Source organism: Chrysemys picta, chromosome 15, assembly GCF_011386835.1.
Source record: "Chrysemys picta bellii isolate R12L10 chromosome 15, ASM1138683v2, whole genome shotgun sequence".
Lineage (NCBI taxonomy): Eukaryota > Metazoa > Chordata > Testudines > Emydidae > Chrysemys > Chrysemys picta.
In genome coordinates, this window is record NC_088805.1 from 22506327 (window position 1) to 22519543 (window position 13217).

The 13217-nt window shown below is 43.8% G+C and overlaps 1 protein-coding gene across 18 annotated transcripts in view; it reads left to right on the plus strand.

The window, feature by feature from the left end:
* RIMBP2 (RIMS binding protein 2) overlaps window positions 1–13217 on the plus strand; it is a 359348-nt gene that overhangs the window by 220695 nt on the left and 125436 nt on the right. For all 18 annotated transcript variants that reach the window (XM_024101538.3, XM_024101539.3, XM_065568590.1 and 15 more), the window contains one exon: window positions 5021–5110. In XM_024101538.3, coding sequence (XP_023957306.2) covers window positions 5021–5110 — 90 coding nt within the window. The remainder of the gene's footprint in view (window positions 1–5020; window positions 5111–13217) is intronic.

Sequence of the window (13217 nt, forward strand, 5' to 3'; positions counted from 1 at the left end):
TTAGGTTGGCAAAGTTACTGCTCTCATGGATATATATTTTTCACGCCCAGGGCCCTACAACTATGTCAACCTAAATTTTAAGTGTTGACCAGACCTCAGAAGTTCCTGGATTTGCCATTGATTTTTTATGTGTGACCTGGGATATGTCATTTAACCTCTTTGTGCCTTTGCTCTGCATCTCTGAAAGAGAGAAGATAAAGGTGTTCTAAGAATACATCTATTAATGTGTGTGTGGTGCACCAATACTACCGTGATGAGTACCATCAGAAAGCTTATAAATAAATGATATCACATCACTGTAGAAATTTCAGGAAAAGGCCTGAGCATCTGGGTGTCTTGATTGTTGTGATTGTGGGTATGTCTACACTTTGGAGACTATACTGACATAGCTAAGTTGTCATAGTTATGCTGGCATAGTGTAGATGCAGCCTAAACCGATAAAGGGGTTTTCTATTGATGTAGGAAAACCACCTCCATGAACAATGCTAGATGCTACATCAACAGAAGCGTTCTTCCGTCAACATGGCCGTGCCTGCACTGGGGGCTAGGTCAGCATAGCTGCATTGGTCAGGGGTGTTGACATAAAACAGGCCTGGTCTACAGTTAAGTTTTGTTCTATATATTGTTCAGGCTAGAATTCTGCCAGCAGATGCTGCTGTCACAAATAATTCTTTATCCCTAAAGTTGTATTTGTGATGGGGAGCCAGGGCGGTTGTTTACTTTGGCAAATGTCGTGAGGCGGCGTATTCCATAAAGCAAATCAGTGAAAGAAATGACAACCATAGTGAACAACAAATGTAAGTGCAAACAAATAGCTTAGAACTAAGGTCCAGTGAAACTGAGGTGGTTACTGTCCTATTTTAGTTCATCCTTGCAAATAACGTGATAAAATATATCTCCCTTCAGGTAGGATTAAGGGCCAGCCAAATGGCTCTGCGCTCTGTCTCATAGAACTAGTTTCCTTTCTGGAGAATTAAAACAGTCTGAAGCATGCTGGCCTAGTTTTTGCATTCTTTGTTTTTTATTTCTGCCTGATTTCCTCGTAATAATAATTTTAAAGACTAGATTAAGCGTCTGCTGCAGTAAGCAGTGTTACGCTACACATTTAATTTGCTCATCGTTTGTCCAACTGCCATGATTGTTATGCAATATACATGACAAACATCTGTACTATTCCAAACTACAAATCTTTATTTAGCTTATCCAAGGGAAGGGTACGGGTGACTTGATGACATTCTACAAATATCTATAGGGGGCAGAGATTTCTCATAATTAGATGGCTCTATAGTCTAGCAGAAAAATGCGTAACAAGGTCCAGTGGTTGGCAGCTGAAATTAGACAAATTCAGACTAGAAATTAGGTGCCAATATTAGCGGTGAAATCAATTACCATTGGGACAACTTGCTTAAGGATGTGGTGGATTCTCTATCACTTGAAGTTTTTAAATCAAGACTGGCTCTTTTTTAGAAGATGTGATACAGCGCAAACAGAAGTTATTGGCTCAGTGCCAAAATCAGTGAGGTTTTTTGGCCTGTGTTATGCAAGAGATCATATTAGATCATAACAATCTTACAGCAATGATGATTTTATCTATGCCACATAACAAATGTGTTTGGTAATACATGAATTTCAATGTCAGACTATCGGTTCCTCCCAGGCTTAAATTGTACGGGTGAAATCCTGACCCCATTAAAGTCACCAGCAAAAATTCCGTTGACTTCAGTCGAGCCAGTATTTCACCCTTTTGAATCTATATTGGTATAGTTCTGCTGAAGACCCAAGCTATCTGGGATAAGGCACGTTACCCTCTCCCTCCATTGAACTGTTTTCCTTCACTTCATATTTTGCCATTTGCCATGGCTGTCTTAGGGCCAGATCCTTCACTCATTGGGCTAGATCATCAGTTACTGTTTAGTTGTCCCAAATCCATTCAAGTCAGTGGAGCTATATTGATTTATACCAGCTGAGAATCTGACCCACTGAAGTCAATGGCAAACCTCCTTCCGTCTTCGGTGACACAGGGTAAGACCTATAAAATGTAAAGAGGAAGTGACATGTCTTATTCTCTGTAAAGTACAGTGGAAATTTATGGTTTTGTACAAATGACTTAATGCTTCATAATGCAAAAAAATGCATATCCAAGGGTTTGTTCTATTTTTGTGCAGTTTGCTCATATCCTAAAAATATGTATTGACTTAGTTCACAGCTTTTAAAATGGAACACAAGCTATGAAATTCTCGTTGTTTTGCCCCACAGAACTGTCTAGCATCCCACAGAGTATGACTGCCACTTTTAATTGCATCCTGATCAACGGATTGAACAGAATTTGAGAAATTATAATTAATGAGCTTCTTATGTGTGAGATGATACATCTGCACCTAGGAGACTGAATACTCTGCAAAGTGCAGCCTCTCTCTTTTTATGATCAGCATAATAGCAGTCGATATTTAATAGCCAGAGGAGAGCTTCAGAAAAGTTAGGGGAAGAGATCTTACAATTGTGCTGGGGATGAGAGAGTCAGGATGGTATTTTAATATGTAAAAAATTAGCTGTGCTAATTACACTGAATATCAATCCCTTTCAAATTCAGCCTTGTGCTTGAGGTTCGCTGTGTTTGTGGGCTGCAACCGAGCACAAGGAAGCTCAATAGAAGTGGCTTTTTTCACACAGTATGGAAGCCAGTTAGGCTTGTTTTAGTCCCCGGTTCCCTCCAGTATGCAACTTTGAGCTGGTTGTAAAAGGGGGTACGGGGTGCAAGAGGGAGAGGAGGAGATGTAAAGCAAACTTTTAAATTCCAAAGTTGTTTCCATTTAACAGAATTTGATATGGACCCATTTTCCATTTTATTGTGAAATATTTTGCAATTATGTAACTGGCATTTTTAACTGAATTGTTATCAACATTTTTTGTTTACTGAAAACCACATTCTCTTACTCAAAACTTGAGTTTTGGTAAACAAAAAATGTGGATAATGATTTTGCTTAAAGAAAATGTTTGGTTGAAATATCATGGAAAAAAATTGAAATGGAATTTTTTGTTTACTGAAAAGCACATCTTATTGAAAATCTGTTTTTGATAAATAATAAAAATTGATAGTGATTTTGAAAATGATTTTGTTTGAAATTTCAAGAACATTTTTGGTTAAAAACATTGTGAAAAATTTGCAACAGTGGAAATTATTGTTAATGGGAAGGATTTTTCACAAAAAGTTTGCTTTTTAAAAGAAATGTTCACAAACAACATATTGTGTGTGAAAACTTTTGAGCAGTTCTATTCCAGCTGCTTTGCCTGATACCTAAGCAGAGTGAGAAGAGCTCTGTCTGCCAAGCAGATCAGTGGAGTTTCAAAGAGTTATGTTTGGGAACCAGTGGGGCTATTGAGAGGTTTACAAACCTAGTGATTCTTTTATCTAACTTGAGCTGAATTTTCAGTTGGCACTGTAGTAATGAAAACCTGCGGGTCGGGCTGTTCCAGGTTACGTAGGTCAGCAAAAATCCTAAAGTTAGCCCCGAGATTGCAACTTTCATCAGGGGTTAACGTCAGCCTACTTTAGGTTTTTAAATTAAAAAAAATAAATACATGAACTGACTGAATGTGTTGTACTTTGATCTGGTTTTATTAATAGAACAGAATCTAAAATCTACCCTATTGGAAAAATTCACAGCTCAGCCAATATAAATTGTTTTTTTTACCCAGCCCTTTCAGTCAAGTCTCACTCATTGCCAAAATGCTTTCAGTAGTCCTTTTCCTTGGGATGGCTCTGAAAGACTTTGATTTCATATAGTCACCATTCTTGAACTTCTGCAAAAAAAAAAAGGTTTTCAGAACAGGCAGAGGACCCTGCCTCAGTTATGTCACCGGAAATAGCCTCTTTTGTTCCCAAAGACAGAACGTTAACCACCTAATCTTTTGTGGTTTGTTAACTCTTCTTTATTTCGTGTTCCTTATAGTGCCATTCTGATGGGATATACAAACCCCACACTGGGACGGAAGGGGTTAAATGACGATACTGGGCCCCTCCAACCCTCCAGAGCATGCTCCAACTGGAGACAGCCTTGAAAAGGAAGCAACCCAGCTCAGAAAGGGGAGGCTGGGGGGGAGTGCAGACCTACCCTGAAGGTTCCTTCCGAAAGGGGCTGGAGAAGCCGCCTTGAAGGAACAGAGCCCAGCCGAGGCTGGCCGTTTTGGTTTCCTTTTTACTTTTTCTTTTCCCCTTATCTGGGACCAGAAGCTGAGGGAAGGAAGCAACCCACAGAAGGTAGCTCAAAGGGCCCCTCCTGAATACCAAATGCTGCTGACCTTCCTAGGGCCCTAGGCTAGAGCCCGGTGGAGTAGATGGGCCTGGTCTCCACTACCTCTGCCCCATGACCGAGTAGACGCTAACTGCTAGGCTCCTCGGCCCACCGAGGACCCCATTACAGCCATGTTGCCCACCAGTATACCTAGCTACAGCTGTAGATAACACCTGGGGCTATATTATCTTTCTGTTCTCACATCTGAAGTGCCTATCACTGTGGTATCCAGGTGCTGTATGTGGATATTAGAAAATGGAGAGAATTGCTCCTCAGTAATCGCTGACTCTCTGTGGTAGCTGTGGTGTATTGTGAACTTCTGACTTTGAGGGTCCTGCTGGTTTCTCTTCCCTTCTGGTTCTTCAGGAAAACCTAGGGCAAGAATCTTGCCATCTTCAAGTCATGCTGCTGCAAGGGTAGGGCTCTCATTGACTCCATGGAGAGTTGTGTATTTCACTTGTCTGGTCTGTGGAGTCGAGTCATGTCCCTTCATCTGTGTGTCTTTAATCAGATTTACCCACTTTACCATCTCCAAATCCCCTATTGAAAAATGTGGTGGCAGTCATTTATAGTCCATAATAGCTCTGCAGGTTTTGCACCTTCAGGACCTTCGGCCTTGTGCCTGACTGTGTTAATATCCAGTAAAGCACACCCATTGATTACTTAAGATACATGCAATTTAAAAGACTGTCGATGAGTGGCCTGTAACACCTTTTCTTCTGTTCTAGGAAAATGAACTGAAGGATGCTGTGCAAGAGAAGAATCGCTTGAGCCTTCAATATGCTAGTCTTTCCCACAAGGCACTGCAATATGACCAGGTAACATCTCAGTATGAAGACATGCTAATAGAATTCTCACATCCATTTATCATTGATGCCACACTGCCGAGCTGCTAAAAGCAAACAGCACAGTCGCGCTGCTTCTCTGCTAGTGACCCACAAAGGACATGTTTTGTTTTAAAACCACATTTGAATTCATGAACAGTGTATTTTTTTGTGAACAAATATTACTCCCCAGAAGAAAATGAATAATTAAGACACACAGACAAACATTGGTGAGATGTGATTTGTCATTGAAGCATCTTCTCATTGTACTCTAAGTTCCTGTGCGGTTTTGGCGAAAATTGCTGTTTGCAGTGGTTTTCACTAGAGCCCATCAGGAAATTATTTCCACCCACCCTATGTAAATTTTTGACAAAAACAATTTCCCCCCTGAATTTTGTCAATTTTTCTTGTTTTTTAATCAAAACTGACAATGTATCAATAAATTTCAGTTTGCCAAAAATAAAAAAAACCATTTTAACCACTTCTATTTTTGACTCTCTGGCATCTAATTCTCTGCCATCTTGTGCTTGCCTAGTGGACAGTGTGTCTGAGGAAGTTCATAAACCCCTCAGCCTGAAATGGCTGGGGAGGATGCAAGGCTGGGACCTATGACTGGTGCAACCTGTGCTCTACCTCTGTCCACCTAGGAACTCAGGAAGAGATTGTGGTTCCTGAGGCACAGTCCTTCTGGAACCTTCCCCTGGAGCTCTGCACTCAGTCTAGCTATAAGCCTCAACTGGAGCAAGATCTGACAAGAAAACCATGACAAACTAAACCTTTCCCATGAGTGGTTAGCTGTGGCTTTTGAGGGCCAAGCTGTAGCATCTAGCCATCTGCCGAGAGAGTGAGAGTGAGTGAGTGTGTGTGTGTGTGTGTGTGTGTGTGTGTGTGTGTGTGTGTGTGTGTTGCGCTGCTCCAGAAGTGTAAGGAGAGATTATGCCCAAACAAGGCACAATCCCATCCTGACTGGCTCGGTGCACAGAAAAACTGAAAAAGCTGCATCATCCTTTAGGAGAGTTCTCTCTGTTGGCTGCTGTGCCTGGCCTGTACTGTGAGGCAGTTTGGGGCAATGTGCCTCCTCCCCCAGGGAGGGACACCAAGGGAACTGTCCCTGCATTTCCCTGAGTGCAGGGGTTACAACTTTAAGTGACCGTGCATGGAGCATGTGAGATGGGAAAAGAGGTACCTTGTGGCTGCACAAGGGATACTCACAATCTAGACCCTAAACAAGTTTAGATTGAGCCAAAAAATATTACTCTAGACTGGATTCTCACATTGGCTTAGAGGGCTAGTCGTGCACATAACTCATTACTCCTGAGGGCATTCTGTGCCAAAACATTAAAAATTCTGCACCAAAAAAATTGTGCACACAATATTTTAAAATTATGCAAATTTTATTTGTCAATAAGTGTGGAGGCTCCAGCATGAAATTTGGGAGCACAGGCCACTGGCTGCAGAGAGGTGGGAGATCACTGTGCAGCTCCCCCTGCACAGTGATCAGCGGTGAGGCGGCACCCAACCCTGACACAACGCAAGAACCGAGCCTGCCCCAGAAACACCCAGGGCCCTGCCCATCCATGCCAGGTGCACCAGGTATGGGCAGGCAGGTTCAGCAAGGCAGGATCCAAGTGTGGAGGGGCTTAGTGTGGGGGGATCCAGGCGTGGGTTGAGAGGGTTCTGTGTGGGGCAATCTGGGTGTGGGTGGCTCAGTGGGGGATCCAGGTGCGGGGGGCTTGTTGGGGGGTTCTGGGTGCAACAGTAATGGGATTCTGCAGGGGGGTCTGAGTGAAGGTGGTTGGGGCTCAGCAAGGGGGGGTCGGTCTGGGGGTGTGGGGATAGAGTTCAGCAGGGGGTCTCAGTGTGGGGGCTTAGTGGGAGGTCCAGATGCTGGGGGAATGGGGCTCAGTGGGGTGAGGATTTAGGTGCAGCTGGTTGGGGCTCAGTGGGATGGAGATCTGGGTGCGGGTGGCTCATCAGGGTGGTCCAGGTACATGGGAAGTGGGGCTTAGTGTGGGGGGTGAGGCTTGACAAGAGGGTCTGGCTATGAGGGGGTCTGTATTCATGGGGGTTGGGCGGATGGGGGAGCAGCTCCCTGTACAGGGATCCCTCTCCCTGCAGCTAAGGAGCAATGGGTGCAGGAAGCAGGGGAGGAGGGAGTTTGCAGAGTTTCCTGCAGCCAGGGGAGAAATATGGGGGGTGGGTCTGACCCAGCCCTGGATGCCATGCAGGGGAAGAGGAAGTCCTGTCCTCCCCAGCCCAGCCGAGACTAGCAGCTGAGCCCAGTGCAGGGTAGGAGCCATCCATCCTGCCTCCTGCCCCACAGTGATTTATCTCTCGGCTGGCTGCCGTGGGCCCCGAAAAGATACTCCTGGGGAGGGTCACATGACCGCTCTTGTGTCTTCCCTTTGCTTCCCTGTCAGAAAGTCCATTTTTCTGTGGAGAAGCAAAGAAATCTGTAGGGGACATAAATTCTGCACATGCGCAGTGGCACAGAATTCCCCCAGAAGTAACTCATATCAGAGACTGCAAGAACACTGCAAACATCAAAGATTAATTGGAGTTGGTTGCCTAGCTCATTTAGGCCCCTTTGAAGTGCATATTTCAAATATGTAGGATCAGGACTGAAATTCTGAGCTAAAACTTGTGCTGTTTAATCCCTGAGCCAGCCCGGGCTGGTTGATAAAGGTGAACGGTTGAGAATAGAGGGTGGTATACATGTACTGTATGACTTCATACATAGCACATGGTCTCTAAACAGAACTGAAATTTTCTGCTCTTCAGAGCAGATTGGAGAGGAATCAAAGTGGTTCCTATATAAATCAGTGGCATATTATTATTTTGGGATGGAATGAGGCCATATGGCTTATTTAGATCTATCCACCCCATCTGTCTAGTGGTTCTCTGTCATGATGGTTTTTCTTCTAAATACCTTTCTAGCTTAGTTCCAGCATCATCCTTTCCCCACTACCGTTGTTTACAGAGCTCGCCAAGTGTACCCTTCACTAGTCACATAAAGATAAGGTCCATTTCCCATGCAGTTTACATTCTACCTCAGACAAATGTAGCATGTGTGGCTAATGCAGGGAAGGCTTAAGAAAGTATTGAAGCATTTTAGCTCTAATTACCTTTATTGTAGTTGTAGTAGTTGTAATAGTAATAATAATAAATTATAGCTACAAAGCACCTCTCTCTGCTCAAGGTACTGAACAACCTTGCAAAAACAAATTTAAAATACAAAGGGTGAAATCCTGGCCCCATTAAAGTTGAGGCAAAACTACCATTGACTTCAATGAGCTCAGATTTCACCAATTGTTTTTTATTTATTTATTTGTTTGTTTCTTAAGATGTATAAAATACAGCTCACTGAAACTCATGTAGTGCTCTGGGTACCTATCCCCTACATTCAAAATGACAGTATAACTATAAACAAGGGATTTCCCATAAGTAGATCCACCTCAGCACACACTCTCCCCAGCTGTGTTAACGAAGAAGGAGAAAAGATGAGCTTTGCAGCATGCCTGAAGGTTAACATATCTGGGCTCTGGCCAACCAAGAGAGGACTTCTCCAGGAATGACCCGCAAGCAGCTCCATCTCCTATAGATTAAAGGGGCTCTAGCTCCACTGCTTCTGGATATCTGGATTGTGACAGTATATCAGGCAGAGAGAAACTACATCTCGTTTAACCCACACTATGTAGGGCTTTATAGGTTAAAACTAACCCATTAGTAGTATTAGTATTGTAGTATTTAGGAACCCCAGTCCTGGACCGGACCAAGGCCTCACTGTGCCAGGAACTGTACAAAGAACAAAAATAGTCCCCGCCCCAAAGAGCTTACAGTCTGAATTCCACCCATTTTAAAAAGGAAAATTCAAAGATCTGTCCCCTAAGACCTTTCAAAAAAAATAAAATAAAGCCAATTGTATATGAAGTGAGTGCCTGGGGAAAAACCGAAATGTGACAGAAGGAAGAGATAATAGGGTAACAGCAGTCAAACTAAAAGAGAACAAATTGCTCAGAATAAAACTGTTCTAAGCTGTTTTTAAAGTTAGGAGATATGGATTATTTGGGGTTCTACACTTTAGGCCCTGACATAGCACAGGCACAATTACCTGCAGACTGAAGCACCTGTGGTGAGCTCCTTTAAACCATGGCTAGTGGCCAAGCACAAATACCCATCCAGGAGATTCGTGGAGCAGGTCTCAGACACACCTGGGGCTTTTAAAAGTCTCTAGGCCCAGTCCTGCAAAACTTCCCATTGACTTCAATGAAAGCAGGAGCAGGCCCTCCAAATTCTTGCACTAAGTGCCAGGAAAAGAGCTGTGACATCAGAGGCCAAGACTGAGACCCCTCACCAAACAATGCTATTGTGGCACCAAAGGGTAGATCCTCAGTTGGTGTACATTGTCAAAGCTGTATTGACGTACATGACAATGTAAAGCAACTGAGGAGTGATGACAGTTTAGGCAGGTGAGGGTCTGTCTCTATACTTAAGTCAATGGAGCTATGACAATTTGAGTGTGTGTGGTGGTGTCAGGGCTGGCTCCAGGCACCAGCCCTCCAAGCATGTGCTTGGGGCGGCAACTGGAGGGGGACGGCGCTCACCCGGGGAGAGAGGGGTCGCGGCCGGGCTCGCCGCCCTCCCCCGCCGCTCCGGCCGGTCGGGGAGAGCGGGGCCCCGGCTGGGCTCTCCGCCCTCCTCCCGGTGCTCCGGCTGCCGGGGAGAGCGGGGCCGCAGCCGGGTTCGGCGCCCTCTCCTGCCGCACTCCCCGGCAGGGGGCGTTGGGAGGCTTTTTTTGCTTGGGGCGGCAAAAAAGCCAGAGCCGGCCCTCGGTGGTGTGGACAATATTATGGAATACAGAGAAAGCTTTCAGCATGTATGGAGCCATTTTCCTAGCACAAGTTCTCGCTCTGCTTTCCGAGTCAGGCTTGGCAATCGGCTCACTTGTAGCTGTGATTAAGAGAGTGAAATTCATTATCAGGATTCTTAATTACAGATGCACAGAGGTGGTTTTGCTCTGCTCCTTCCTCAAAGTCTGCAAGGAGATAATTGGTATTCCAATACAAAAATACTTAATATTCTGTGTGGAATATTTTTGTAGGCTCCCATGAGCATGTCGCCTTCTCAAACTGATAGGGCAAAAATAATTAATTGGAGGGTATAGAGTAAGGAAGTATTTTTAGGAAAAACTGTGAAATAGAAAAATTTAAAGTGTAATGAAAAATAAACTAATGTTAGACAGAAAAACCAGCCATGAGGCAGAAGGGTGTAGAGGTCTAAGCACAGGGCTGGGACCTAGGAATTCTATCCTTAGATTTGCTGTGTGGATTTAGGCAAATCAAGTAACCTTCCGTACCTCATTTTCACTGATAATAGCCAGAGGGATTTGGGAGTATGGGTTAGTTTGTCTAGTATTTTTGAAAATGTAAACCTCTATACAACTGCTACGTATTAAAGATAGGAAGAGTTTTAACACCATTAAAGATCAGCCCTCAAAGAGAGAGAATACATTAAAATAAACTCATTATGGTCACATACAAATCACAATAAGAACCATTTTCATTTCTTTTTGTATAGGGTTTATTTTTTAACTCATTAAGACTGAATTTTGAAAAACAAGCACCTAAATTGGCCCAGCAATTCTATGGACACAAATAAGGATATATGCATACAACCAGGGCAATTTTGTGTGAAAACAGGCCAAACTGGTAGAGGAACCATTAACTGTTTTGTGCACAGCACAAAGGGTGAAAAATTCATTCCTATGCAAAGGGCATTACAGAGACTGTACAACACTTAAGCCTCCAAAATAAGTCTTAAGTGGTATTTAATTGTGCATAGTTCTTGTGCTGGCCCTTTGCCTAGGGGAGCAGTTCCTTCACTATGCATGTATGCAGGTTTTGCATACTGAAAGTGAGTGCAGTTTATGTAGGTTCTGATTGCTTGCTGATCTGCATATATAAACATGGGTAGTGTGTACATTGCATGTTCAGAATGTTTTTAACGTATGTATTTTATATGAACAATTATGAACAGAAAAATGTAACCTCTTCCTTATATGGGATGATGTTTTCTCAGAGATATTAGTAGTATGAGAAGTTGGCTGGTTCACCAACATCCAATATTAAAGCAGAGTTTTACGGTGCTTATCTCTGTAACAGGTAAATTAGTCTGATCTCAGCAGTTGTGGTCTGCCTATGGCAGAATAAACTGCAGGCCTGCAGAGAGCATTTATCAGTTTAAGTAAACTGTATTTGGCACAGGGAAAAATGTTCTTTCACTGCTTGGCCAAATGAGCTCCTTACCAATGAAATAAACTGTGGTATTTTTCTAGTAACTCCATAGTCTTTGGATTTAAGTATTACGAAAAACTGAAGATGCTTCATTAATATTCTAGATTTCGTAACCAACCCAAGTGACAGAAGTGTTTGATGTGTGGTAATATATGGAATGAAAAGCTTTGTGGATGACACACTCATTTGTGTGCATTTAACGCAGAGTCATCACAGAGCAAAATGTTCCCAGTGTTTCTCTCATGAAATCATGACTGTTTACTATGGATCTATCTAGGTCAACTGTCTTTGCCACTGGGGGCTTTGTTAGATATGCTCAATCTGTAATTCAATTTCAGGCATATCCCATATGTTCTTAAACAGACAGCTTGTTGGAGAGATCATTAAAATCACTTTTAGTGCATATTTTGGAAAACAAAAATAAGGGAGTGATAGACTCCTGGAACACTCCGCTGCTGTTCTGGGTACTGTATATAGGAAATCAGATCACAGTTGTCTGTGTGGTTTAATGCAAAATCCTCAGGAGAAGAAAGTCCTGGTTAGAATGTGCTGTGGAAGTACAAAATATTATTATTTATGGAGACGTGTTTCCTCTGTTTCTTCCCAAGGTGCAGAATGAAAATATGCAGAGATCTTTGTTTATTAAGTCTTGAACCTCTAAAGGAGCAGGTTTAGATACAGATTATTAGGACCATTTGGAAAATCATTAAGATAAAGTGTTTTTTATAGGGCTTCGAGATCCTTGGATGAAATATTCTCTGTCTGACAGGCAGATAAAACATCTGCAGATTCCACACATCTCTAATACAAATTTTCCCAAGGTACATTGTCAGAAGAACTCTGGGATGTGCTGTCTGGTCCCATGGCCCTTTATTTCCCATGTGAAAAAAAATCCACAGCAGAAACATGCAATGCTCACTGTAAGGATGCAGACTCACACCTTTGGCACCTCCTGCTGGTCTCTTCTGGGAATTAGCTTATCCCAGCTCCAGAGCGCCCTCTGCAAGCCAGTGATCCACCTTACCGCTGCCTCTTGGCCTCCTTGTCCCTCCGAGGACCCGGTGCAGCTTTATCTGGGGGGCTGCCCTCTGGCAGTACCCCTTTCTCTTTGGGTCTCCCCTCCCCAGGGAACCCCCACCCACTATCCCCCACCTTGCCTCAGAATAAGGCCACTGCCAGTCAGCAACTAGCCCCCGCTCCCTGGGGCAGACTGCAGTATAAGCTACTCATCACTGGCAAGGTTGGGTTTGGACCTGCTGCCTTGGCCTACCCCTGGGCTGCCCTTTGCAACCCCCAATACCTGTTGGCCCAATGCTAGGCCACAGCCTGGGGCTTTCCAGGCTGGAGCTCCCCAGCTCCTCTGCCTTTCCCCAGCCCTGCTCCACTCAGGTACTCTGTCCCTAGCTCCCTGCAGCCAGGCCCTTCTCTCTCTGAATACAGAGAGAGAGTATCTCCTTGCTCCTGGCTCAAGCCTTTAGAGGGCCAGCTGGGCTCCGATTGGGGTGTGGCCCAGCTGCAGGTGCTTCCCCCGATCAGCCCAGGTCTTTCCTTCCCCAGCCCCAGCCCTCTGCAGGGCTGGCTTTAACCCTTCCCAGGCAGGAGCGGGTGGCTACCCCGCTACACTCACCAACACTTCAAAGAAAATTTTTAAAAAATCTAGATAACTATTACTAGTAGACAAAAGAAAATTGGAAATCCTTTGGTAAATGGATGTACCATATTGCCATGTAATCCCTTGTTAAAATCTAATAGGGATGTTTGTCAGGCACACTATAGAATTAGATTTATTATTAAGGAAAATGATAAAT